The sequence below is a fragment of the Eutrigla gurnardus genome (genome assembly GCF_963514095.1).
Source record: "Eutrigla gurnardus genome assembly, chromosome: 18".
In the NCBI taxonomy this organism is placed as follows: domain Eukaryota; kingdom Metazoa; phylum Chordata; class Actinopteri; order Perciformes; family Triglidae; genus Eutrigla; species Eutrigla gurnardus.
The window spans coordinates 15,913,209-15,940,083 of NC_139929.1; the positions used below are offsets into that span (position 1 = coordinate 15,913,209).

Consider the following 26,875-nt stretch of genomic DNA (forward strand, 5'->3'; position numbering starts at 1 on the left):
AGGATGAAGATTTGTATTTGCATATCCTACAGTAATTCACCAAGCCACTGGTTGGTTCATCTGTAGATTTCTCTGTGAAAATATTTCCCTAAGGGTGAAGAGAGGAACTTGCCAGCGGTCCAAATGTGTTTTTTAATTATAGAAGACTTAACGTGTAGATGACTTAATTCTCGTGATTCAGCTCAGCACGCCAGCACAGATGAGGGGAAGATGTTGGGATAAAGCCTTTCTCATCTCCCTCCTTTGTTCATAGATATAGTTTTCATACCAACTGCAAAGTGTCCTTTTCATTAATATTACATCATTAAGAGTTTATCTGAGGGACTGTATTAACATATCATTAAGTCCAAGCCTCCAGGCCATTGATTAATATTAGCCGATTAGCTGTTCGACACATATTCAACAAACCAATCGGCCAATCGGGATTTTTGAGGCAATTCCAACGTCCCTCTGCAGTGTTGATCCCTAGCAATGATAGTAAGCTTTTCTCATAATCAAGGATGTGGTTTCATAGTGATGGTTTTACTCTGTCATAATGGCAACATTTAAAAAGAAAAATGTTCTTCTTCTTTCCATTAGAAATCAGCTATTACAGTCAACGTTTCACTTCTGATATTAACATATTAATTTGCATCACTGTGTGGGCGATGAAAAGCATACTGTGTGTTGTTTTTAATGTCAGCTGATTATAATATTAATCACTGATGTTATTATAACTGAGTATTTTTACCATCCTGGCGTGCTCTAGATGCCACTTCTTCACAGATTGGACGAGTCAATCATTACGTCTCTGTGTTTCTTCCACTGACACACAATTTAAACTAAGGTACATGACCCTGTCTTCCCATGAACGACCAGGGTCTGGCAGCAAGGTCTCTCTCGCTCTCTGTGATTTGGAAGTAAACCTCCTGTGACTCCACGAGGGCAGCAGCAGGGCTGTCAAAGAGCCGCAGCCAGTTTCACGACAAGCAGAGTCCTCCCAAAGTAATGAACGCAAGGCCAGACATTTAACCCCTCGTGAAGTCTGCCCGCTGAGGCGATTCGCTCTAAAGAGAGGAAGCGATTAAACTGCTGGGTCATGTTGCTGACTTCAGTGAGTTCAGGAGTGTGAGTGTGAGCTGCAGTACGGGTTTAGACCGTGTTGTATAACACTAGCAATGCCAGTAAAAACTCCTACTAATTAAACTGAAGGCCATCAAAATCACAGTTAGTGAGAGGATGATGTAAAAAAAAAATTTAAAAAGCTTCTAAAATACAGTTGGCACATGCACCAAGACCTTCATTATAATTTGACATAAAAGAGCTCTTTCACTAATAAATCAGTTGGACCAAGTCCCAAATCTTCCACACAAGGACGAGAGTAGGCGTAAAAGCACATTTGGCTGATTCCTTCCTGTCTTCGGGGACAGCTGGGAGACACAGTGAGGGATGCAGCATGTCGTCACCGAGCGACCGTGCCTTACCTTTCCGAAGTCCCTGACGTCGAAAAGGTCAAAGGCCTCGAACAGCTCGCTCTTCTTCATGCCGAATGCTTCATTACACGCTGCCAGGAAAGTCCTGATGTTCTTCAGGCACAGGAACTGTGTCGGGAAGAGAGAGAGGGTTAATATGTGAGAGTTATTATATTTCATTTACGTTAATTGCTGCTGCTTCTCTGTTCTGCCGGCTGCAGAAGCTTCACTCAACCAAGTCATTCGGTGATTGTTTGCGTTTCTGTTGGCATAACTATTTTCTTTCTTCACTGCTCATTCGTTTTAAAGTCGAGCTGAAATGGCAAATGAAGTATCTAGCTATTTTGTTTTCCAGGAAGAAACATATATTTTTGGTATTTTGTTAAATCTGTGCATAATTTGACCAGGGATGTGATCTAAAAGGGGAAAAATGAATTTTTTTTCAACAATTTGCAATTGTCATTGTATATCAATGTTAGCATTAAGTGAACAAACTATGCATGGCAAACAAAAGGATAGGCCCACACATACACAGGTATCTGTGATCAGTTTTTGGTTTGATTCCAAACAAAGTGTAAACTAAATATATTACTTGTGATATTTTCCCCCGGGAAAGAACAAAATGTAAAGCTTTGATAATAAAGGTCATTCTGCTGTCTGTCAGAGTGAATCATGTGTCTAAATCCATCATGGTATATGACTGTTCAATTTGAGTCTAATTTCCATAGAGGGTAACAAGGTTGTTGCCAACAATAAAGTAACACAATGCACCAAAGGTCAGAAAGCACAACCTCAGCTAGTTTTTATTCACTGTAAGCTTAATTAAAGGCTGAAACTGAGGGTCCACCTTGACCCAAGAAAATGTAATCAAACAATCCATAAGCAACTCCTCTAATAAACAAGGTCATTTACTGTGTGTTCTGCATCGTCTGCATCCTAAATCTACATCTTGCTAATGATGCTAATGGGCTTCATCCAGAAACGATTTATCCAAATTATGCAGCAGTTTGCACGCCATGCTGCCCAACATCACCAGGGAAACAGAGAAACGGGGGGAAGGAGGTCCTCTGTGGGTTCACACTGTCTTTATGAAGAGTGACAGTCAGAAATGACGGGTAAGGTGTCAACATAGGTGTAAAAGTATCGGTGACTTACGGCCATTAGCCTTCCTGTGGTTGATACGTGATGGAACAAGAGGGTGCTGGTGAAAGGGCATTTTCAGGGAAGGGTGTTTTCTGTGTCCGCCACAGTTAAACATGACCTCACCTGCATTATTTTTACCCTGAAAAATGTACACGATTGAACATTGTTGTGCTTTTTCAACGTCTGAAGTATTGGAAGCTGCTAAATTTGACCTTAACATACAAATTGCACCTTTTATTTGCAATATCTTGAACTGGCTTCATGCAGAGGGCGGCTCGCATGATGGAGTAACATCGGCGTCAGTGCCGACACGCCGAGTGCAAAGACAACAGCATATCACAGCCAACACAAAGGCGCACATTGCAAGACCAACCGGTGGCTTTTCGCATTTGAGCGGTGAGGCGTTATGGCTGCACCAGTACAACAGCCGGCGTCTCCAACCAACAAAGGCGACTGAAAACACTGGATTGCTGTACAAACAAAGGCAAGACAGTGCAAGAAAAAGGGTTTTGAAGCATCAAAGTTGCAGTTAAATTGGCAGCTCAGCGGGCAAGTTACCCTAATCATAAAGTGTCAGCTTTGAAAAACGGCATAATATTACTGAGTCCTAAAAAACGCTGAATAATTGAAGCTGTGAGTGAGTTTTGGTAGCGTGGAAGCTCCACAGGAGGAACGCAGCAGCTGTTCAAAAGGCAAAATCCCCCTGCCGTTACGTTGTTGTCATTCTGTCCACAACTTAAAAAGTCATAACTGCATCTACAACTATCTAACCTTCCTTCGAATTCCATATTATACTTTCCATATTACAATACTTCATCATCATCATCATCCTCGTCATCTTCTCCTTCCTTTTTTCTGCTTGGGTAACAGGTTTACAGGAAGTGGATTTCGTTAGCCCTTTCCTATTTCTCAAAAATAGCCTAACCCGGTGCCATACTGTTATCATGTGGAGTCCATACTCCTGACTGTGACCATGTTTGACAGCCTTCACTTAACACCCTTCAATAATGCAGTCAGTGTCATCTTTGAAAAGGAAACATCTCGCGAGAAGAAGCAGCCGCACTTATTCTGTTACCCGTAACATACCTTCGCCCTTGTTGAACAAGGGCGAAAATCTGATTTGTCTGCACGGTGCATGTCCATGCATCAAATATGAAATGCCTCTCCGCTCCGATTGAATTAGGCTTTACAGATGGCTTCACAACAGAGAGAAAAAGCCCCCAGCCAGTGAGCTCCAGAAAAGATTCAGCGGGAAGCAGCCAGCGAGCAGCGAGTGAATAATATTGAATGTTTACACTTGTACACATCACTTTCTTTTATCAGACAAGCACATCTTGTCTGCCTGGAGTCTCTGGAGAGTCCCAGAGGACCTTGATATATTATCTGAGGGAAGCAGCTTCACGGAGCACATATGAAAGACAGCGTCTCTGCTACACTGAGCTGACGACGGCAGAGGGGGATTGTATTAACAAGAGTGCAGCAGCATGAGGCAACTAGTAACTGTTCCACTGGCAGCTTTTCTTCTGCATTAATGACTCTCTGGAGCTCAGGAAGTGACTGGCCTTGTGTGTGTGTGTGTGTGTGTGTGTGTGTGTGTGTGTGTGTGTGTGTGTGTGTGTGTGTGTGTGTGTGTGTGTGTGTGTGTGTGTGTGTGTGCGTGTGTGTGATGGCACATCTGTATCTGCATGCATTTATTGTTGTAGTATTTTTTTGTCATAATAAATAAGAATTAATTTTTAATTAGCCAAACTCAGTTAGCTAACTGGCTGTAGATTTACACGCAGCGTACCGATAGCAGTAGTATCTCTATCTCTCCATCTCCATCGAACTCTCCTTAAGAGAGTTCACAAAATATCCATATAAACCCTTACTAATCAATGAAAGCTGAGACAAAACTTGAACACGTTGGGCATGAAAGCCCTCAAAAATATCCATCGACGAAGCAAGTACATGTGAAAAGCCCTGGGAAAAGCTAGTAAGTGGACCTTTAGTTTTAAAGCACATTTTAAAGCTTTATAGAAGTTCAACTTTTTCTAAAATCCCAAATTGTTTGTATTTGATGAATATGAGCTTAAATACACGTGTATATATAGTAGGGGTGAGTATTTGCAAGAACCTCACGATACGATGTGTATCACGATACTTTGGTCACGATACGATATATATCACGATATTGCGATATAAACAAAGATGAAAACACAAGTACCTGTATATGTACATCAGATGAGATTGATCAGAGGACAAATCGAGTCAACACTATTTAATTCAAAACAGCCTCTCCATTCTATTAATTCCCATGAAATTCACTGGAATAAATATTGAAAATAAAATGTAAAAGGAGAAAGTACTGCATTCACAATGCGTCTAAACATGAACCTTTTTTTTTAATCGATCTTTGAGGTTGAAAAATCGATATTGTATTGGGCGGCAAAGTATCACGATATATTGCCGTATCAATATTTTTACCCACCTCTAATATATAGAGGTGCCGAGATGTTTTAAGTCATTCAGAGACCTCATGATATAATTTGTTCACTCACAGTAAAATGTATATAACATATATATCACAAAAATTGATTTAGGTGGTCCTTTATTTCATGTGTTTATGAAAGAAATGACTTATCAGTCAATATATTCTTGAAGAATGAGCTACCAAAGCAGTATTGGTTGATTATAACCCTGGTATGTATATATAACCAACACTTGAGCATTTCAATCAAACTGTAAATCACCTCATTGTGTAGAATAAGGAATCAAGGAGAGATTATGTTGTGACATCTCAGCAGAAAGCTCCAAACAAACACACGACTCTGTTCGTATGAAGATACACAGCTTGCACACGACCACGGAGGCTTTTAAAATCCCACCAGACCAACCATCTGGAATATAAGGGGGAAAATATTCCTGTAAGACAAGCCATCTCACTGCTGTGCTATTGATATGAGCCAGGTCGTGCTCTGTATCCACAATAAGTATCCCGTTTCTGCTTATGTATTCCTTCATACAAGTCAAAGCTCCATAGCAACAAGCAGGAGCCTTTTATGGCCCCCTCACGCATTGTAGAGCTTAATGAAATCCCGCTCTTGTTCTCTCATAGATCTACGCAGTGAGACAGTTAGACCGTCTTACTGCTGAAACCTTGTTGGGCATCAATTAATGGTGATCAAAACGGATGAGCAGAGGAAAACAAGATGTAGAATCTGATTTGCTCGTTAACGGGAATGTTGTAGCGGCGTAGGAACGGACATCAAATTGGAAGATTATGAAGAGGAAACCTTCAGCAATTGGAGATAGATGTCTGTGAGCTTCAAACCCCCGCTGCATTACGTGGCTTATTGTTTCCAGAGATAGTGACATCATGTGCACAGGCCTGACGTATCACAATGCAAGCCGTCGGGTCACATCCATGTCATGTTGGAGCTTTGGTCAGCTGAGTGACCAGGAAGTGGGAGGTGGAATGTCAAAAAAAAGCTGCTGCTCTCTTTCAGACTTAGAGGTCGGGGGTCATCACAGCAGACAGCTCCGGACAGACAGACACACATTAGCTCACATATCTTAGTGGAATAATGTGAACATTGCCGTGATTAATAGCTTTTCATTTTAGCAGGAAGGGCAAGAAAAGATTCCACAGCTCGTCCTCCCTGGTTGAAGTCGTGCTACACTGTGAAATGAGCTGCTTGTTTGCCCATGACTGAAAAACGCTGACGTCGCATTCAGATGGTCTTTCCACTCACTTTTTCCGCTCACTTTTGTGAGTGTGAATATCTCCTGCCAGTTAGTGACAGCCTCTTTATCCTCTCACATTTCCGGTATTCTGTTTTGTCAGGGGGTTTGGCTCGACGGTCACGTCCCTCTTTAGGTGAGAAGAGGATTGGCATGAAAGTCATGTGTTTCCAGGAGATAGCTCTATGTGGGGCTCCTGCTAATCCTTCCCATTCAGTATGTTAAGTAATTGTGGGCGACAAACAATCATCGTAAAGAAAATGAGAACATGTGGCTTTTTGAGGGCTAAACGTTAAAGCTGCATAAATAGCAGTGTTTATATTAACAATGCATCACATGGTTTTGTGAAAGGGGTCATTCGTAATAATAACCACCCGAATCTTTTAGCGTCTTTCAGCTCATTGTATTGGTTTTTGCGGCTCACAGTTTTACTATTTTGGTTTGGCAGCTGGTTTCACCACATGCCCTGATAAACCCAATAAACATTAGGCGGAGCAAGCGATGACATCATGACAAAGATGCATTCATGCTGCTTACTGCTAGCTAGATCGACCCGCGTCTCCATCGGCTGATTCATCTGGAACGACAGCAGGATGTACGTGAGCTAGTGGACAGGAAGTAAAACAACCACATTGCCGATAATGGCATTGGAAACGTGTCAGCCTGTGTAGTCTAGTTAATATTCATAATAGGCTGAATTTGAGCATTAAATATTTGAATATAATTTGAATATTGAAAAAATATGGAATGAAATTCAAAGTATTGGAGTATTATAGAGGAAAACTGACAACTATAATGTACATATGCTGCCTCTACAGCAGTAAGCATTTAGCCATAAAGTGAATGGCCCTGTTTCCCTAAATGTCGAAAACATTTCATTTAAATTCTGTACAACAGACATGCCATGTCCACAGCTTCTTGTAAAGGCCACCACATTGCCTGAGCCAATACTGTACACTTCATGACTGCATCCTAGTCGCTGACATTGATACTGTGTTACAAGTACAGCCAAATCAGGCCAGGGGGGGGGGGAGTAGTGGCAGACAAGACCAGCATCACTACTAATAATTACTGAGCTGCTGCACTGACATCGCGTCTTCGTGTTCTCAACTCATTAACATATTAAAGAGTTACCCAAACGACGTGATCACGTAGAGCACCATTTAAAATGAACAATCACAGAAAAATGACGGTTTTGAAATCTTTGATTTCCCCCGACCCCAGTACAGGACCAGCCTTTTCACTCTGACGCTACACAAAGGCGTATAGTTCTTTCATGTAATGACAATAAGGCAATAAGGGAAAACCCAGCCCCCGTACCTCCCCCACAACACCAATGACTGTCTCAGAAGCCATTTTCCATTAAATCCAGGTTTTAACCCCAGTGACCCCGACTTCTACACAAAGCTTACGCCCTCCCCCCACCAGATAAGGGAATTGAATTAGTGTTTCTGCATACGATATGAACTCTCTTGGCTACAGAAACCCAGGTCAAATGGTAATATCTCAACTCTGTGTGATTGGCTCAAAAGAAGGTTTCTAAAGAGTAACGGTGTTGGAGATTGGAGGGTCGAATGTTGTATAAAGTGTGTGAGGCACTAAATGAAATGTACACACTGAAGCATGAATGGTGAGCAGACAGGATCCCGCCTCCTCTTCCATCTCCTCCCCGCTGATTTATTCCTCCCGGAATATTGTGTTGAAAAAGTGTGAATAATGTTCTGCTGTGTCAATTGAGAAAGCCTGGTCAACTGGTGCATGTGTGTGTGTGTGTGTGTGTGTGTGTGTGTGTGTGTGTGTGTGTGTGTGTGTGTGTGTCTATTCAAGTTTAGGGTTTGACCTCTGTGGCTGATGAACAATCAGTGCTGATATTTTTGGATTTAAGCTGGTAAAACTCAAACATTGCTGATAAAATTGGTGATTTTGTTGCCAAAAAGTATTCAAAGTTTCCACGTTTTCTTAAGTGGGCCTCCAAGGAAAGTGTGTATCATAAAATAGTATACTGCACTGTCCCGGTAATAGTAGCCATTCCTTTTCCTTCCCCTCTGTGCGTGCTCTGTCATACATGTACGACCGCTGCTATTTCTATTGGAATCTTTCCCCCTCTGTCTCCATTACACATATAAGGACATTCCTATTTCCAATAGACAACAGTCATCCATCACTTCCAACTCCAGTCGCTCAGAGCAGGACGCCTTATACATACAGTGAGTCTCCCTGCTGGAAAAGACGTGGGGTCAACGATCTGCAGCATACTGGCTCTACAAAACTGGCACAATGCACAAAATGCATGTTATAAACATAAAAGGTTTAGAGATCCATAGAGGTTTTGCATCAGGACTCCCTAGAGCTCCATCCAGTGCTCTCCACCTCGCTTGGCTCCAGGTTTCCACTACAGTGAACCTGACAGTGAAAGGTTGCAGACACACTGCTGCTGGCTCTGACCGTGGTTGTAGGTTGCTATCATCTGAGATTTATATCTACGATCTCTGACTGCCCATTGTCTGCCAGATAGCATCTTAACATTCCCATCAAGATAAAAAAAAAAATCATGGTATTATTTTTCAAATAACCTTTCATAAATATGCTGTTTGCTGAGAAGTCTCCTCTGCTGTGCGCTAGGCCCCGACTACACTTCAAACATTGCTTATGATGATGACTGTTTGCCAGTAAAGACAACAGACGGTATTGACGTACTCCGAGCTTTCAGAGCACTCAACAGTGATTAACTGGACCATCCACGGCTGAATTGAGTAACATAATAAACATTGATTGCAGGTACATTCTCCACCGCTGAATATCTCCTAATAAAATCAGCATATACATTATCCATACTTCAATGTGCACTAAACCATAGCCGTGGCTGTAGTGCAAGCTTGTTACCTTGGTGACGGAAATGAAAGGTCAGTGTGCTGTGTGCACGTGTGCACGTGTGCGCGCACAAGTCCGGCGCAACACAATCGTGTCTTTGCAACTGTCTGCATCCACGTCAGGGTGCATGAAGCAGCACATGAGAACACGCGTCGTCTCGGTGACGGGGCGGAGGAAGCTTAACGTGGTGCGACACACGCCGCTGTAAACAGGGGGGCGCTGCCTTGCTCCGACGTGCCGCACATGGCTGCAGTAACATGGGGTTTTAACACGCTGACAGGTACAATCCTTCCTTCACAACGAATCCAGCCACGGCAACTCAGAGGTAGTCTCTGCATACTAATAGCATACTATATGTAGCAATATCTGTATGCAAATTCTGTAGGTTGTGGGTGTGCATATCCAATATAGATGAGGATGATAAGTGTGAAGTAACTGGACCCATGAGTCTTCTTGTCTTCTTCTTCCTGGAGAAACAACCCAGAAACGGACAGATTCTACACAACAAGACGACGGACAAAGGAAGCGGAACAGAAGCAGATTCACGCTTGGATGCAAAGTTTTACATTTTTTTATGAAATAATCAAGTCTGACTGCATTCTGGGATGTGGGGGAGCTGAGCTGTAGAATAGACCAAAAGCTGCAGATGTTGCACTGTGGTTTGTCACCACCACAAAGAGGAAATTTAATTTCTTTTTTATTAGTTTCACTTTATTCTTAAACAAATCATAGAATAGTAATGGTTTGGATTAACGATTCCCCACCGAGATCTAATCCGGGACTGATTTACACTACTAAACCCTAAAAAAAGCATTCATAGTGCATCCGATGGAGTATGGATATTACTTAGAGACGAAGTAGAGCATGTGTGTGATAAGTCTGTGTTGTACACACATACACACACTCACATACAGAGATACATAAAGTATGATTGGGCTCTTTTAACGCTCCACGTGGTTACACCTCTCTTGACTCTGCTTCATTACGAACTGCCTTAAATTTCGGTTGTCATGACAATCCCACAATAGCCTTTAGTATCATGCCCACTAGGACGTTTGTGTCCGTGCGTGAGTGTGCATCTGTGTGTCTGTCCACGGCTAATCTCTCATTCTGCTGCAGCAAACTGCATCATATTTTGGGCAACCAGTTGCGGCTGCATGCTCAAGGGCCTCTCGTGGTTACGGTGACTCACATTTTCTCCAAAACACCTTCTATTTACACAGCCGAGAGCGTCGCCGAGCCCCCCAGCCGCTACAGTTTGCTCACTTTTAGTGTTTTGGATGGTGTGGATGGAATGGAACGACCAGTACACACACTGCCGAGTACATCGCCGCCACTCAGCCGCTGCTACGAGCAGCTTGATGAGTTCAGTTTAGTCTCTGGCAAAATTGGATGACGTTTCTTTTTAACAACAATTCTGTGCCAACAGCCTGCATACACCGTCGCTTGTTTTTGAGTTTGAATGAAGTGTGTTGTACGATGCCTTGCAGCACATCGGTGTCTCAAAGGGGGGCTCAGCTAGTATTCATTCAACCCGACACACCTGGGGGAGATCTGCACTCCACGGAGTGCCCCTTTCAACTTCCTATCTAATTACACTTCAATACCTCATCTCAACCCATAAAACGTGCACAGTACAATATTTTTATGTGCCAACATTTGGGACTTCTCCAAACTGTTTTTTATGCAGACTCACAATCTGTTACGTTTCCTGAGCCCATATGACTTGCAGGGTTGTTATTCTGCAAGAACCAAAGTAAAAATCACGACATTCTCCCCCTCTGTCTTTCTCATTCTCCCACGCTCTCTATCTCTCTCAAACTTTTGTCTTTTGTGAGTGAAGTCTGATCCTCTGAGCCTTTGAAGCCCGGCTGTACGCCGTGTTCCTGCGTCAAGCCGGCTTGTCTCTTCATTATTTGACATCACAGAAGTTTGGGCCAGGATTGACAGAAAATATACATAGAGTATATCCAATGTACACTGGTGTTCTCTGTGCTAGACTGTGCAAGCAAAGTATGCCTGGAAAAAGTCAAAATCAGATCAGTTTGTCAATTAAAACACTGCTGTATACCTTTTAAAAACAACTAATAAAAAGCAATGTCATATTATCACCACTGGTTCTCTATATGTAAACAATAACATCCTAACATATCTGTATTCTGTACCATTACAACAGAACTCCCAAATGTGTTAATTAAGCCTCATGGCATATCTGCGTTGGTTTTGAATCAGTCCTATGAAGCCTTTTCTCTCTTGTTTTTTGGTTCATGATGTATCTTTGTTGCTCCGTGAAACACTTTCTGATGCTGGAGGGTCATTAAAATTAGAATATCAAGTCTTTTTGCTGCTCAATGAAGAGTAAAGTGAGGTTTTTTTGTTTTTTGTTTTGGGTTTTTTTTGCTGCATGAAGAGAGGGGCGGCTTTTCTTTTCATTGTGTCTGACGTCTTAGTGCTTTGGTCTGAGCTCGATCGAGGGCATGTTTAGTTTCACTTCCTTCCTCTATTCCATTTCCTGATTTCCTGTGCATGTTGAGGCTCACGGCTGGTGTGTGTGAGAGGCGTTCAGGTGCCGGTGGGTTCGCGGCAGTGATCTCACTCTCAATCGGCAACTCATATTGCTGTATCATGGAGAATGAGGCAACAGCAGGATTTCAAGTTTCAAAAAGCTCATTTTATGTATGTTTGTTTGTGTTTGTACAGCTGAATGCATCAATGGCCGGCTCATTCTGCCAACCTGCTAGCTAGTTTATTGTTAGCACACGCCTTTGCCATACATACAAGAAAGTTAATGTGCTAGCCAGCAACTTATACGAGCAGTGTTTAGAATATGTTCACAGTCGTCTCTGTGAAAACTGAGATTCAGCAGATCTTCAACCCAAATGTTTCAAGAAACAGAAGGATGGAAAGAGATGGATTCTGCCGGTTTGACCGCACGGTCGGCTCCTTGCGCCACGACAAGCATTGCATAAATCCTCTTAACGCTAAACCGCTGATTTTCACTGAGTGAGACAAAAGACAACTACTGATTATGTGGCGTTTTCTCTGGTAGGAAAGCAAAAAGCAGCCGTTGCTGTGGCCGCGCTGCGTCTAGACTATGTAATTGGTTCATTACAGCCCTGTAAAACTGGGATCAAAGAGGGTGAACATTTTGCTTTACACTGACCTGAAGCCCTTAACTGGAGCGTTTCACTTTAAACAGTATAGTAAACATTGTCACACACACACACACACACACACACACACACCACTTTCACCACAGGAGCACAGATGATTTAATCAGTAAATAGAGGGATTTGACTTCTAGTTGGCTGGCTCTCTGCTGCCCTACTGGAGTGGGTCAGAACTGACAGTATATATCCAATGAAAATCTCAAAACACAATTAACGTTGCAGAACGTGAAGCAGCCCCGTCCTGATGCCAACATCACACATGTGAACCCTCCGGAGCATTGTGCCTTAATTACGCAGCTCACACCAGCACAGCGGGCCAGCCCTTCAGGGCCCTTTATGTCCTCTGAGATGCATCGACGGAGGCCAGGCAGACTCTTTGTAGCTCTGTCCCTTCACTGCCTTTGTCTTTCCATCGCATGGGTCCCATGGGTGAGTCCACAGTGGCGTCCTGTGTGTTATTATTGGCCAATGATAAAGTAGCTGCCACGGCTCTCATGAATTATGCAGGCTAAAAGAAAGCAGCTCCGCCCTCAGTTATGCAAATGTAACTTTGAGGAGACAGAGGGAGGAAAGTTGCTGGGGGGGGGGTGACTCCCATTTTCAGTTGAACTGTTCTCATGAGTTAAATACAAACTACAGGAAGTGGTTTTCATGAGTTATAGTTATAACCACCGTGGTCAATCATGCAAAGAAGCAAACACCCCCTAGACAACCTCAAACTTTAACAAGACAACAAATATTTCACACTAGACACGTTATGCATTTGGCAGATGACCTCTGGGAAACGCAGTTCAAAAACATTGTAGTAACAAGCCCATAGCGCTGAAAACCGTGCTACCACACACACAGACTTGCTTTGTAAATGTTTAGAACTGCCGAAACCCTAATGCTAATTTACCCCTAATTGTAGCTTCATCACTTGTGTGAGTAAGCCATCCAGCCATGCATAAAACACACTGCCTATAAATAACCACTCTACTCTGGGTCAGACCAGGCACTGAGCGTAAGCATGGTTCACAACCACTCCACGCACGGCGGCTCCGTTGCATGTCATTATGTCATGACTGACAGCAAACACTGACCTATCGACCACTCTCAGGCATTAACTGTATTGGTGCTTTCATAACTTTGAACAGTAAATGGACCAATCGGCTCCTCCTCTTACAGTCCCAATCTAGTTTTCTCTGAAACCTCCGAGTAAACAGATCCTTTGACAGTTGATTGCCGTGGATGACGTTAAAATCCAATTTTTTTCAAAATCGTGCACTCGACCAACGTGCTCAAGTCTTACATCGGATACCCAATTAGATTGTGAAAGAACAGTGGCTGCATGTCATATTGACCACCCCACTGTGACATTGAGTTTACGTGCTCTTTCGGGAAACGAGCCTAATCCCTCTATCTGCATCGCTTGTGCAGTACCATCAGCAGCACCGACATTCAAACCGTAATCACCTGTTTTGGATCAGAGGAGAGCATTAGGGCATCCATTACACAGTAATACTGTGGTCTGTGTGTGTTATACTGGTACAGCCTCATTTTTCCTTTTTTGCAGGTCTGCAGACTCAATAGGTGAGTGTCTACCTCGCTGTGTGTTGACACCGGGCCAGACACCCAGATTGACTGTTATGAAGGCGAATATTAATCTGGGGGCGGCTCCGGCTGTCCTGTTATTGAAACAGATGGTAACAGACAAACAGTAGCCACGTGGCCACAGCTCTCCATCTATCTATCTATCTATCTATCTATCTATCTATCTATCTATCTATCTATCTATCTATCTATCTATCTATTAGTTATTTTATTATGTATACATGTTGTTAACACTAAGAGAAACATCCAGTGGTCTGACTGGGATACCTCTATTCCCTGTGTATCTCTATCACCTATAGAGGGCAGCTTGAGGAGCTCTATACGTAGCCTCCACTGAGCCGTTATGTATAACTATAAGTTACTACAAGTAACTCCAGAGTAAAGTCAAAGAATGATAGAAAGTTGGCATTTTCGCTCACAGTGTTTTTATATATCGCACTAAGTTGGCCTCTATAGATGGCAACCAAATTCCGTTCAATTCTTTCTCAATTCGGTGTTTCCTTGCTCTCTATCAGAGGTACTCAAGTCATAAAGCAATGAAGCGCTCCTCACAGTGGCATGGATCACATTGTTTTACTTATAATATAATAAACACGCTATCGTGTACTGGAGTGAATATAATTCTGACTAATGTAATTTATTCACTACTTATTGTATCATTTTCTGAGACCGAAGTAGGCAGTGGGGGCGTTAGCGAGCGGTGTGACCAACATTTTTATTTTAAAAAAAAGTTGAATTTTTCTTTAAACCAAGTGCAGATGTATGGGTTGTATTATGCCGAATTTGACATAGAGCTATTTCCATTCTGAACGTGCCTCGCTGGTGTTGTAGTCGGCATGTTCTGTCTGCGAGGAGCTCGGGAAGTTTAAAGCAACATAATCCTGGTGATGTCTGGTTGCGCTCTCTCCAACGGAGCTCGCTCGTAGTTCAGCGGGTTCTCGGCTTGTCTGCAGCCGCTTCTTACCTGTGACATTTGCGGCCGGAGGTTGATCTCCTTCAGGTTGATGGACTGGGCTCTCAGGTTGTTGAGCAGATGGCAGAGGAGGACTCCATCCCGGAGGGTTTGCGCCAGGTCGAATACCTGTGCGGACTCCCATGTCACCCGGTGGTTAGCTGCAAGCACCTTGCAGTTGATCAACCACAGCGCGCATTGCCTCCAGTACTCCATCATTATTGTGACTTCAGACGGACGAGCAGGGCGAGAACGGCTCCTTGTGTAGCGGGGGAAACTGCTGGCGGCTCGGCGGTGCGTCTCACAGCGTCTCCATGCTACATCCGCCAACTGCGAGAGCCGATGAAAACAGAGCGGGGCCACAGCAGAGAGAGAGGGAGGGAAAGAGAGAGGGAGAGAGAGAGAGAGAGAGAGAGAGCTGCTGTAGGATGACAGTCCAATACTGAGGGAGGCTGTGGATGGAGCTCTCTCTCTCTCTCTCTCTCTCTCTCTCTCTCTCTCTCTCTCTCTCTCTCTCTCTCTCTCTCTCTCTGCACGAGCAACATAATGTTTATGATTCAGTTATGATTAAAAAACAAATAAGTGCTTTCTCCGAGGCACAGGCTAACTGTTAAGCTCTCCAAAAAATAGAATAGTTAATAGATGTGGTCATGGTTTATGACTTATAACCCCATTGACACTCTTTACATGACTATGAGACAGACTAAAATTATTCTCTGGATTTAGGGGCTATGGATGTCTACTTTATAATCAATAATGCATTCTATGAAATAACTGCAGATTTAATAAATCACAGCTAATGTGACACCTTTTGTTTGTATGTATTTGATGTTCTTTCATATATTTATGAATTATGATTTTATTTTTAATCAGAACTCTGAAGCTGCATGAGTGATTCTTTATGTTTGGGAGGACGTTTTGTGTCAAAAACAGCTGCTGTTCTTCTGATGTACTTCTCTATTTAGTTGTCATTTTGGGTTTGTGGTGTTCAAAGGTTATTTTCAGAGGCTTGCGCTTCCTTTTGTTTTGACACAGCAATTGGTTTAGGAGGGAAAGCTGTGTTTTATTGCATTTACTGACATTCCTGTAAACCTATACAATTCAATATAAGTCCTGTTTGCTGCTCCGCGTTCCTGCTCCAGCAGTTCCTCCTTCAAATAGAGATTATTACTTTCTAAGAAAGACCAATTATGTGTCTTTCCGCCAGCTAATAAAGCCGTTTCCAGATTACCGCCCCTGCAATTGTTTCCTCTGTTTTGCAGAAAGTAAACAGCAGCACTTCTGTTTTTACTACTTCCACTCATGTCATCACACATGTGACATTTAGAACACCAACAGCTGATGAATACATTACATACATCACCATGTATTATTACTGTAATAATATTACTCTATTGAATAGCATAATACTGTTTTTTTTTTGTAAATGACTCTTTTTAAATGTGCTGCAGGATTGCCCCAAGAAAGAAATGGTTGTTAAAACGTACTTTTTCTACAAAGCTTTAACATTTCTAACATAACCATCATGCAAATGCATAAGAGGCGAGATTGATTGGCATGACTGAGCCAATATATGTTCTAACTGAAGCTGGGGTTTATCTTTTATTGCTTCTGTATGAATAAATGAAGAACTCTCCTCAGATTCTGTATGCCGGCACTTTGGTTCGACTTAGCATCAAATTAAATGTTCTAAATTGCTCAGTAATGGGAACGGAAATGGATGTCGGGTTATTTCGGTATGCACAAGCTGCCTTTGCTTCATCTTCACAGGTGCCACTACCTCAAGCAGCCTTGTGGTTTGTGCTCAGGGGAGAATTTGACCAACAATATGAAATAGTGGCACTCTCTTCTCCGTCACTGTCAAGTTGATCTCGAGCCCCAACTGAGAAGAGCTGTGAAGTAAGAGTAGTGAGTAGCATCCAGGTGTGAAGAACGACTGCTCACCTGCAATGCAACACAGACTGATAAAAGCTTTTATTGATCCCAGGAGGACTATTTGGCACACAAAACAACAAGCTGCATTAAGGCTGTAGAGTGTATGTGATTGGATGAATAAACATCTGAATCAGGATGTGCAAAAGGGGACTTAAGCATCAGAGCAACATAACAGAAAGACGTGATAAATTTAGCATTCTAAATGTATTACCATGCATTATTTAACAAAGACAGGAATGTGAGAGGATGAGAAATCCAATATGTGAAAACATAACTCTCTATATAGCACGTGGGGGGGTAATCACATTAACAGTGCTACATGAGGCTGCGCTGATGCTTTGTGCACAAACGATGGAAGATCAGAAGAACACACCTACAGGATTAATTTCATTTTACAGATAGAAACTAGATTCATGAGACCCTCATAGTAAAACAGTGTCACGTATAAAAAGAAGAATGCATGTGAATGAATCATACTCAGTGCATTTACATATATGCAAACAACGCTGTGAAGATTACTCTCCAGCATTCACAGTTGCAAGTGTGAGTCGTGGGCATCCAGCTTTGTCTTCCACTGGCCCGCTGCACTGGATGCCATGGCTGGCATAGCACGGATGACAGGAGAGGTGGCTAGCGGCCGGATGCTGGCATACCTCTCGGCACCCTTCTCCTGTTTCAGCTTCCTCTCCCAGATGAGAAGGACGGCGACGCAGCCAGACAATTATCAGCATTCCTCTGATTAATGCTGCACAAGGACCGAGGGGACGCGCACAAACAAAAAGCGGTAACACAATTTATGCTTAACACATTTGGGTGGTTGCAACACTTCAAGTTAATTTCTTAAATTGCACTAACACACAAAAAAAAAAACTGTTTAAGATGTTTTTATGGCACCTTTATTCAAAACAAGTTATGGCTATAAAATGTTCAGATTTGATGATTTGCCTATTTCTGAGTTTCACCTGGAATATGACCAGAATTAGAAGGTAATGACTATCCGTGTGTGCTTCCAAGAAACAGCATGATTACGTCTGGGCACATATGGCAGATGTGATCCGACTGCCAGGCCTTTTTTTTCTCTTCACCATCGCAGCACATAATTAAAGCGCTTCAATAATCAAATAAGAGATAAAACGTTCATTGAAGATAAACAAAAACAAGAAGATGGCACACGATAAGAGAATAGGATATCAAACAGTAAAAAGATATAAAACATAAATCAAGTACAGTGTAAAATTAAATTGGAAGGAGAGTATACAACTGAGCGCTCTATGTTATAGGCCAGCAGCTTGGATGGCTTAACATTCTGAACAGAAGATGTTTGTTACTTTGCTCACCGTAATGTCAGAACGGCGATCTCCTATATTAAAGTCCCATGTTTGTTTGATCCATCATCCACCCCCACAGTGAATGGACGTCCAGAGCAGTTGCTCTAAACGTCTAATACTGCAGACGTCTACATTCGAGTTACTGGAAAGCCTGTTGCGTCTCATCCAGACACTTTAGGTTGCCTTTGCGTTGGTATCGGACATCAAGGGCCGTGACAAAATGCCTGTATTTGACGCCCTTTGAATGGCACCGGGCTTGATTGCTATGACATTTTGTCAGCCTACATACATTCATGGTCCTCCTAGGATGACTCCTCAAGACTTTGACGATCCCCGCCTTTTCATCAAGTGCCCTCCTCAGGTCAAAGATGAAATGTTTCCAATGCTTTATGACACTCCGATCAGCCTCAGCTGTACTTTGCATTTAGTGCTTCTTGGCTAACGTTAGGATACTGAATGGTGAGCACGGTAAATATGATAAGCTACCAGCTTAGCGTCAGCATGTTTGGACTGTCACTGTGAGCATCTTAGCATTTACTACAAAGCATCACTGTGCATTGCTGTAGAGTAATCATGCTCATCTTTTTCTGTTATTTGCTGCATGTTCCCCAAGTTGCAGCCTGAAAGAGAAATGAGAAAAAACATAAAGGGCTACGTGAGGTGTGTCACAGTGCAGGCCATAACCTCAACCACAGCATTGTGTCCAGGTCAACGTACATCCCCTCCATTCCCCACTGGAGGTGATGCCAGCCCCCCGAAGCTCAGCAGCCCCCGAACATGCAGGCACCGGCACATTGTCCACACTCCATCAATATCTTCGCGCAAATTCTGCCAGGCTGTAATTTATAGAGCTTCATCCGGCTCACTTGATCTGGTGACAGGGGGTGATCTATTTGTGCAGCTCCTTTATCCCCCCTGTGAAGGGCATGTTATCTCTCTGCCAGAGAAAGACAGTGCTCTCCATTTCCTGCAGATTTGCTCAATGAAGATTCATCTCTCAGCTGTACATTTGAATGTAAAATACCCTTATTTGTACTGTCTTTTCATACTCCCATTCCTTTTTTCTCCTATTAATGCAACATTTCAATAAGTAAATCCCTACAAGAGGTTAAATACATAAACGTAGTCAGTTAGAAGCCTGGATGAGAGGAGAAACGTCCTCAGAAACCTAAAGCAAGTCAAGTTGCCTACGATTAAGCTTTCAAAGATTCAGTAAGTACGTCGTGAGCAGGATTTGGGTACATAGCAAGTTTAAACATACAGTACCATCAGTTTTCTTCCAGAATGACATTCACAACCATACTGAAGGCAACTATGGCAGCTTTTGTTCATTGTTTTCGAACTGCTATTGATCACCTGACAGTAGTCTACCCATAGCACTCTATTTTGCTGCATGGCTTAGGAGTCCAGAAGAGAAATCAATGGCGTGGGATACCCATGAGAGGCCGGGGATAAGTGGAGCCTTGCCAGGGTTGGAACAGGAGGATCAGCTGGAGAACCGTTAGGATGGATAAACTCTGTCTCCAACCAATTTATGTTCCCATACAATCATACTGCACTCTAAATGACGTTTCGAGGAAAACGTATTTTCTCCCGGACTGATGGACACAATGGAGCGGAAGATATACACAAGAGAGCACGACAAATTCAAAAGACAAAGAGAGTCTCTGAAAGCTATTTTAAAATGTAATTTGCCTCTGGTTGTGCAGGAGAGTTCGTCAGGTGCAAATTAGCAGACAAATGAAGAGTTTAACCTTTTAAGGAATTTAAAAAAGACGTTCGTGGTTTTGTAAAAACTGAGTTCAGACACGGGGTCAGCTGCAGAAACAGTCCATATGACGGGAGACTCAAGCTCAGTGAGGTGGGTGACGCCCAGTGTTTTATCTGTAGAGGGCCAAATTGTTTCCATTAGCTTCAGACAGCATCTCCAAAAGCATTTTGATTGTACACTCAGTAGTGTGGCAACACGCAAAACAAGCTGAGTTTGATCAATAGACTTGCAACTTAGGTTTTATGTGTTTTGTCTATCCTGTTCCTTTAACCTTTTTCATCAGATATATTGCCATGACATTGAGTCACATTGATGTGAATCCTAATTACTATGGTGATCATCTGGCTTTTAATATGGCTCCACCAGCAGGTCAAAGTTATCTTTAATAGAAGAAATTCTCGTCTACTTGATGGATTGGCACAGAATGTGGTACTGAAAGGCAAGGATGAATCCAAATTCCTTTGGTGATCCCTTCACCTTTCTACAAGAGCCACCATGACGTTGACATTTACAGTCCTGATGGAAATGTCATCGAAATTAATCGAGTGCCATCGCCAGGTTACATTTAAGTTGTCCAATACTTTAGTTGAGACCAAATACCTGCGATAATTATAGCATCAGCTGTACTTTCTGTTTAATGCTGATTAGCAGATTATAGAATGCTAACATTTTACACCAAGACCATGGTAAACATTACTAAACATCAACATGTTAGCATTTGATGCCCCCCCCCCCCCCCAGAGCAATACTAGCACGGGTATACAGCTGCTGATAAACAGATAAACCGAATGTGTTATCTCCTGTTAACTTCCAAACATGGTGCTGCTTTCTGAATGTTAAAAGTAAAATGTCATAAAGTAGCTCATGACCAGAATCAGCAAAAACCCTCATCAACTATGGGCAACCTGTTTTCTGCATATTGATACAATCTTAATAAACAACTCCAGTCCTGTGTTTAAACCCTATCCTACAACCTATTAATTCTCCCCTCAGGACGATACAAAACCGTTTTTCTTGGGTTGTCATTGGTGTGTGCTTATCATCACCAGGCTGATGGTTCCCTCCCCCTCCAAAACTGATATAGAGACAACATTTTGAAGTGGCATTCTAAAAGACGAGTCTCTGAGGTAAGGAAGAACAAGTCTGTTATTGATATCAAATAGAATTTACATTTCATTATGAGGCAACATATTGTTTGAAGGACTTCTGGTTTATACGTAAGAAAACAAATATTCTAAGCAAATTATTATAAAAAATAACTGCACTAACTTACCAAGTGTGCTCTGATGCATAAGAATAATCATAATAGAGATCATTTCATAAAAATAGTGAGCTGTATTTCTGTTTCATTGTTTAAAATTACACGCCCTCACATTATTTCTCATGTTTGCTGTACTCTGAAATGTACATAGATGGCCTTGACTTTGTCAGACAGAGCCATTGGGGCCATTATTGGGGCAGCAGTAGCAGATGCAGCAGGTAAGATAATAAGGTATGAATGAGTTCATTAGAGCAGCAGGACTCTCCTTATTACAACTCCAATAAACAATTACTAAATCTTCCTATACTTCCCATATCTCAGTAATTCATACTTCTACTGCATGTTGTGATCCTTCTTTTATGTTTCTTTCTAACATTGCAAATGTGACATGAGAGTTTATAGATCAAACTATTTGTGTTAAATATCTTTAAAACCGTTCTAGTGTTTGTAATGTATAGTAAATTTCATACATGGTTTCGAGGTTTTCTGACTTGTTGCACAGATGCAGAAGCAACGTCTGTACATGCTGATAAAGTACATGGGCGGTTCCTTCCAGTCAGTTTGACTTGACACATAATGTTTATGCAATAGCACAGTTTATGCAATAGCCGCAGTGCTAAACCTAAACTGGCCAAATAATATAATTGATTGTTGATATTAACTGTTTTTAATCCTATCTTTTTTTTTTGGCATGTTTGTTTTGCACTTTGTCTCTATGCTTTAATGCTTTATGTAAAGCACTTTGATTCCTTGATGCTGATTTGTGCTATATAAATAAACTTCCCTCGCTCTATTTTTACGACCAAGTCATTCTCAACTCATCATATAATGCTGCATTCTAAAGGAAGTACAGTAATATCAAATGTTAGTTCCTGCTTGGTGACTGATTTACATTCCATTCTGGTCTATAGATTCAGGATCTTCTTGCTCCAATATAACACAAATCTATTTCCCTTTCCATGCTGTCTGTCATCGACAGACTGTATGTACGCTAGGTCATGTCAAAAATCATACTATTGAATGTTCCACTATCCCCCCCCCCCCCCCTGTTTTGTGTGTGTGTGTGTGTGTGTGTGTGTGTTTTCCCCACCCATACAGCCCAGCCCATGCATTGGATCTACAATCCAGACAGGCTCAAAGAAGTCCTCTCAGATCTGGAACCTTGTCCCGAGTTTCGGCCTGAGTCAGTGAATCCTTTTTACCGCAGGACGACTGGCGAGCAGACCTGCTATGGAGACCAGGCATACGTGCTGCTGGAGTCACTGAGCCAGTGTGGAGGTACTGGAACAGGCCGGAACGATGCTAACATGGCCTGTGGCCATAGTGCCTGCCAATGTGTATCAGTAGAATGATCTGATTGATTGATTGATTCAAAGCTTCTCCTGTCACAATTCAGATTTTATTAGGCTATTTCCCATAAATAATCTTCAAATTGTACCTTTTGTTCCTGAGACATTTTTGGAAAAGATCAGCCAAGAGATGATTAGTTTAGCTTAGCACAACGACAAAGTGTGGTTTTATCGGGTGTTGTTTGCTGGACTATTTTTCTCCAAGTGCGCTGACTTCCTGAAGTCCCTTGTACCTTCCTGACTCCAGAAAACCCAGCCCAAAAATGCTCCATCATCTATATACACACTTCAGAGGTGCTGGTTGACTGATGGTTTGACTTTTTCCAACAGAGCAGAGCTGTTCCCAGTTTTTATGCTAAGCTAAGCTAAGCTAACAGTCTCTTGGGTGTTGCATCGTATTCAACAAACAGAAATGAGAGCAGCATCGATCTTCTAATCTTACTCTCAGCGAGGAAGCGAATAAACTCATGCTAAGCTAAGCTAATAGCTTAGTTAGCTAACACGCGAGTGTCAAAAAAATAAAAAAGTATATTTCTAAGATGACACAATACCTTGTTAACAGATCGCTTGGTTTTTATTTGTAGAGTATTCAAGAGATTATGTTACCACCAGTTTGTTTAAGCGTGAACTAACAGACTAACAATTATACAAAATGTACACTTTGATACCGTTTGACGTGTGTTGGCAGATGTTAATGTGGAAGACTTGACCAAGCGCCTCTACAAGTTCTTTGGCCCAGGAACAGTGTACGACCTGCCTCTCAACGATCCTTACAGGAAGAAGGGAGGTACTGTACCTGCTCTGCTTTTATGTATCTATCGATATTGTCGGGTCCGTATGAATCAATCATCAACTTAACAAGCCCCAACGGATGTGAGAGCCTCTGTTACCTTCTGATAACACTGTGCATAATGGTTTTCCTACCAGCTGAAGGGTAATTCCCTCTCCATGAAAATATTCCATACAGTCAGACTTCTCTGTTCCCAGCTGGCGCTCAGAGCTGTGGATATTTTTCATATTTTACTGTCAGGATAACATATAAATACAGTGCTGCGTTAAATCACCTTAACAGCACAGGGCACCTTGGGTACAGTAAACCATAGACAGCTTTATGACTTAGAATAATATGAGAAGAGCTGTGTCATCATCATGGGCAGTGATAGCTGTGACTGAGTAGACAAAGAAAAGGGCTCCACCTACAGAGAGTTAACAAGCATCAACAGAGAGTTCAAAGAAATGTGTCTTTTCCTCTCTTGCTCCTTTTGTCCCCTTAGCCATACTTCTTATATAAATGAGGATAAAGCTGTCAAATAGTCATGTCCATATATAAAATAGCTGTTTGTTGCATTTGTTAGGTCCCAAAGCCATCCTCCCCATAGATGGCCCATGGAGAAATGCAAGCCTGAAGGCTTTCATGAAAAATGTGGACGCTGGAAAAGAAGAAACTGGTAAAGATCACAGATCATAAGTGTATGAAATCCCCCTCTGGGTTTTTTGGAGGTTGTAATTCCTGTGAGTGTATTTGTCTTGGAGGCTGTGATGTGGACTGTCAGATGGACGGCATCACTAAACTGGCTCCAGTGGTGGCCATGTTCGCTGGCCGACCTGAGATGCTGGAGAAAGTGGAGAAAGCCATAAGGGTGACCCAGAACGATGACATGTGTGTGGCTGGGACGCTGGCGGCAGCAAGGTCAGAGACAAACCTGGAGAAGATGATACACTTTTGGTCATGCACCCTAGATATGAAAGTATTTTAGCAAAGGGAGCCTTGACCTTTGTTTGTCTGTCTAACCTTGCTAGGTTTTTGGAACATTTCATTCTGAACGGTCCAGATCCCAATGCTCTGGATGCAGTTCTGGCTCAACTGAATGACCCAAAGAGACAGAACCCTCAGGAGCTGGATCGGTCTGTCATTGGTAAGACAACATAAATCCTGGTACTTTTGAGATTCAAAGGAACAGAATTAATAGGTTATAAGTATAATTTAGGCATTTGTTTTCAACATGTGGAGACAGCATACCGCTATGCACTCGTTATATACATACTGTCTTTTCAAAATGAACTTCTGTCTTCACAGGAAGTTAGGCTTCCGGAAACAAAACCACTTTTATGAAAAGTACATTGTTGAACTTAACTTTCTAGCGAGTCACGCCACTAGCGATAAATGAGTCATGTGACTCCCAACTCATGTGACTTACAGCCGGTAGTGAGAACCACTTTAATACTGTTAAATATGAAGCTAACCAGGGGTTGATCTCAAAATGTCAAACTTTGAATTAAGTGTTATTGATGTGAGCAAAGAAGACATTTTCTGTTAAACCCTGCAGCTACTATCAATCTACACATTACATTTTACAACATATCGAACAGGGTGGCTTTGGTTTGAAATCTGCTGTATTGTTTGATGGTTCAGTAAGGCAGAAGATTTTCAGTATAAAGCAGGAACTATTTTTATTTTACTCTTCTCTCATCCTCCCGGATGGCGGAATAATCAGAACGCAGCACAGAACCAAGAAACAAAATGCTACATGCAGGAACATGACCATCTTGATTTGTCTTTCCAAATACAGCATTACAGAAAAGATGTTTAAGATACGTTATGTGTGTTGTAACAATACGCAGCTGCAGCCAAAGAATAGGCTTCTGTGTTTGAACACTAAATAAAAGATTTGATCTGTCTTCCTGTGTCCCTGCTGAAGCTCAAATCCACCAGGTGAAGGACAACCTAGCCAAGACATCCCAACAGCTCATACCTGCCGTGTTCACAAACACATGAGGTAAGCCGGTCGGTAGCAGCAGGCTCCAGGTCTGTTGACTTGGCACAGCTTGCGTACCCTCCCTGTCAGTTTATCCGCTGGAAGGGTCCTCCAGCCTTTGATCTCCTGACTAATGGTCTCCCTCCTCCTCCCTGTCCATTCCCCCCTTCCTGCTGAGTTGAGTGTCTCAGGTTTTAGAGGGCTAATAGGTTGAAATGCTTTAATGTGTACGTGAAGTCCTGCGGGCCGGGTCTGTTCAAATTTCAAGCCTACTCGTAATGATATTGCAAAAGACAAAATCAAATTATGCACAGTGAAGTAACTTGGGGGCAATATAAATCCTCACTTAAAATCACTTAAAAAGAGTGGATCCTCTATATTTAGTGACTGAGTTGACGATGTCTCATCTGCTAAATCTGGGTTTGTGTCTAGTTTTGCCGGATGCGTTCCAGGGAGCGCTTCATGGAGTCCTGACGCTGAAACAGCTGGATACGGCAGTCAGGGACACCATGCGCTGCGGGGGATGCACCGCCAGCCGAGCCTCCTTCATAGGAGCCTGTTTTGGAGCGCAGGTACTGTCAGTGTGTTGCTCACAGGCATTTCAAAAAGTCATTAGTCACTGATGCTGTTTTGAGTAGGAAATGCAATCAGAAATGTGTTTTTTAATAGCATTCATTTATTTATTTTTTATTTACTATCAGTATTTAATATGAAAAGATGCATAATGAAATAACACTTGCAATATTGACCTTGAATGCACCTAATATTCACCTATTATCATTATTATTATTATTATTATTATTATTATTATTATTATTATTATTATTATTATTATTATTGTGGTACTCTTGTGATGGGTTTGGCAGTGAGCACAGCTAGTCAGAGATCTTTGTGCTGCCATTGTGATGCTTTCAGTTGTCATCTTGATGCTTTCAGACTGGTCTCCAGGGAGTCCCAGAGTCTTGGAGGAAGAGGACACTGAGATATCCTCTGCTGCTGGAGCTATCGGAAAATGTGGTCCAAAAAAGTCAGCAATTGTAGTTCAGCTCTGATTTTGCCCTAAATGCAGCTGTTTTATCCACCATCAAGTATTTATGGAGAGGGGATAATCACAGCTAGACTTTCTCACGTTGCAGATGTACTTTGGCATAACGATCCATGACAGTCGCATTCTAAAGTCTTGCACTGAATGAAACTTGAATCCAACTGCTCTGTCAAAGCTGCATCATGTAAGAAAGTGAAAGTCTGAGGCATTTGTGTTGTGTAAAGGCCATGGAATACATCCATCCTCAATGTCACAAATAAAAAAACATGTATATTCTTCCATTACTTATTTCTTGCGGACAATCATTTTTCTCAGGGAAACAGGATCTGCCTTGATGAGAAAGTCATTTTGCTGAATTTTCAGCAGGTTTTGGTCTTCTCTTTACCTTGAGTGTGTTCTGTTATTGTGAAGTGAAAGAGCAGATACACACAGATTTACTGGAAGAACCAAACTGCTACCGATTACTCCCTCAAAGGAGCTGTTCTGCCTTCCTGAAAGTGCTGACCTCCGTATTCACGTGTTTAAAG

General features: G+C 42.2%; 2 protein-coding genes across 3 annotated transcripts in view; one reads left to right on the plus strand and one right to left on the minus strand.

Annotated features, from left to right (window-relative positions):
• The window catches only part of vav3 (vav guanine nucleotide exchange factor 3), an 84,822-nt gene extending 69,597 nt beyond the window's left edge, over window positions 1-15,225 (minus strand). For both annotated transcript variants that reach the window (XM_084034080.1, XM_084034079.1), the window contains exons 1-2: window positions 14,916-15,225; window positions 1,464-1,580 (exon numbers count right to left, since the gene is read on the minus strand). In XM_084034080.1, the coding sequence (XP_083890206.1) occupies window positions 1,464-1,580; window positions 14,916-15,122 (324 nt within the window). In that variant the 5' untranslated portion in view covers window positions 15,123-15,225. The remainder of the gene's footprint in view (window positions 1-1,463; window positions 1,581-14,915) is intronic.
• Window positions 15,226-21,329: 6,104 nt separating this feature from the next.
• On the plus strand, window positions 21,330-26,627 carry LOC311029131 (crystallin J1B-like). Its single transcript, XM_084034092.1, has 9 exons — window positions 21,330-21,416; window positions 22,297-22,476; window positions 23,236-23,334; window positions 23,903-23,995; window positions 24,081-24,237; window positions 24,348-24,463; window positions 25,247-25,324; window positions 25,736-25,875; window positions 26,240-26,627. The coding sequence occupies exons 1-9, from the start codon at window positions 21,350-21,352 to the stop codon at window positions 26,342-26,344; spliced, it is 1,035 nt and encodes a 344-aa protein (XP_083890218.1). The 5' UTR covers window positions 21,330-21,349; the 3' UTR covers window positions 26,345-26,627.
• Window positions 26,628-26,875: the final 248 nt, after the last annotated feature.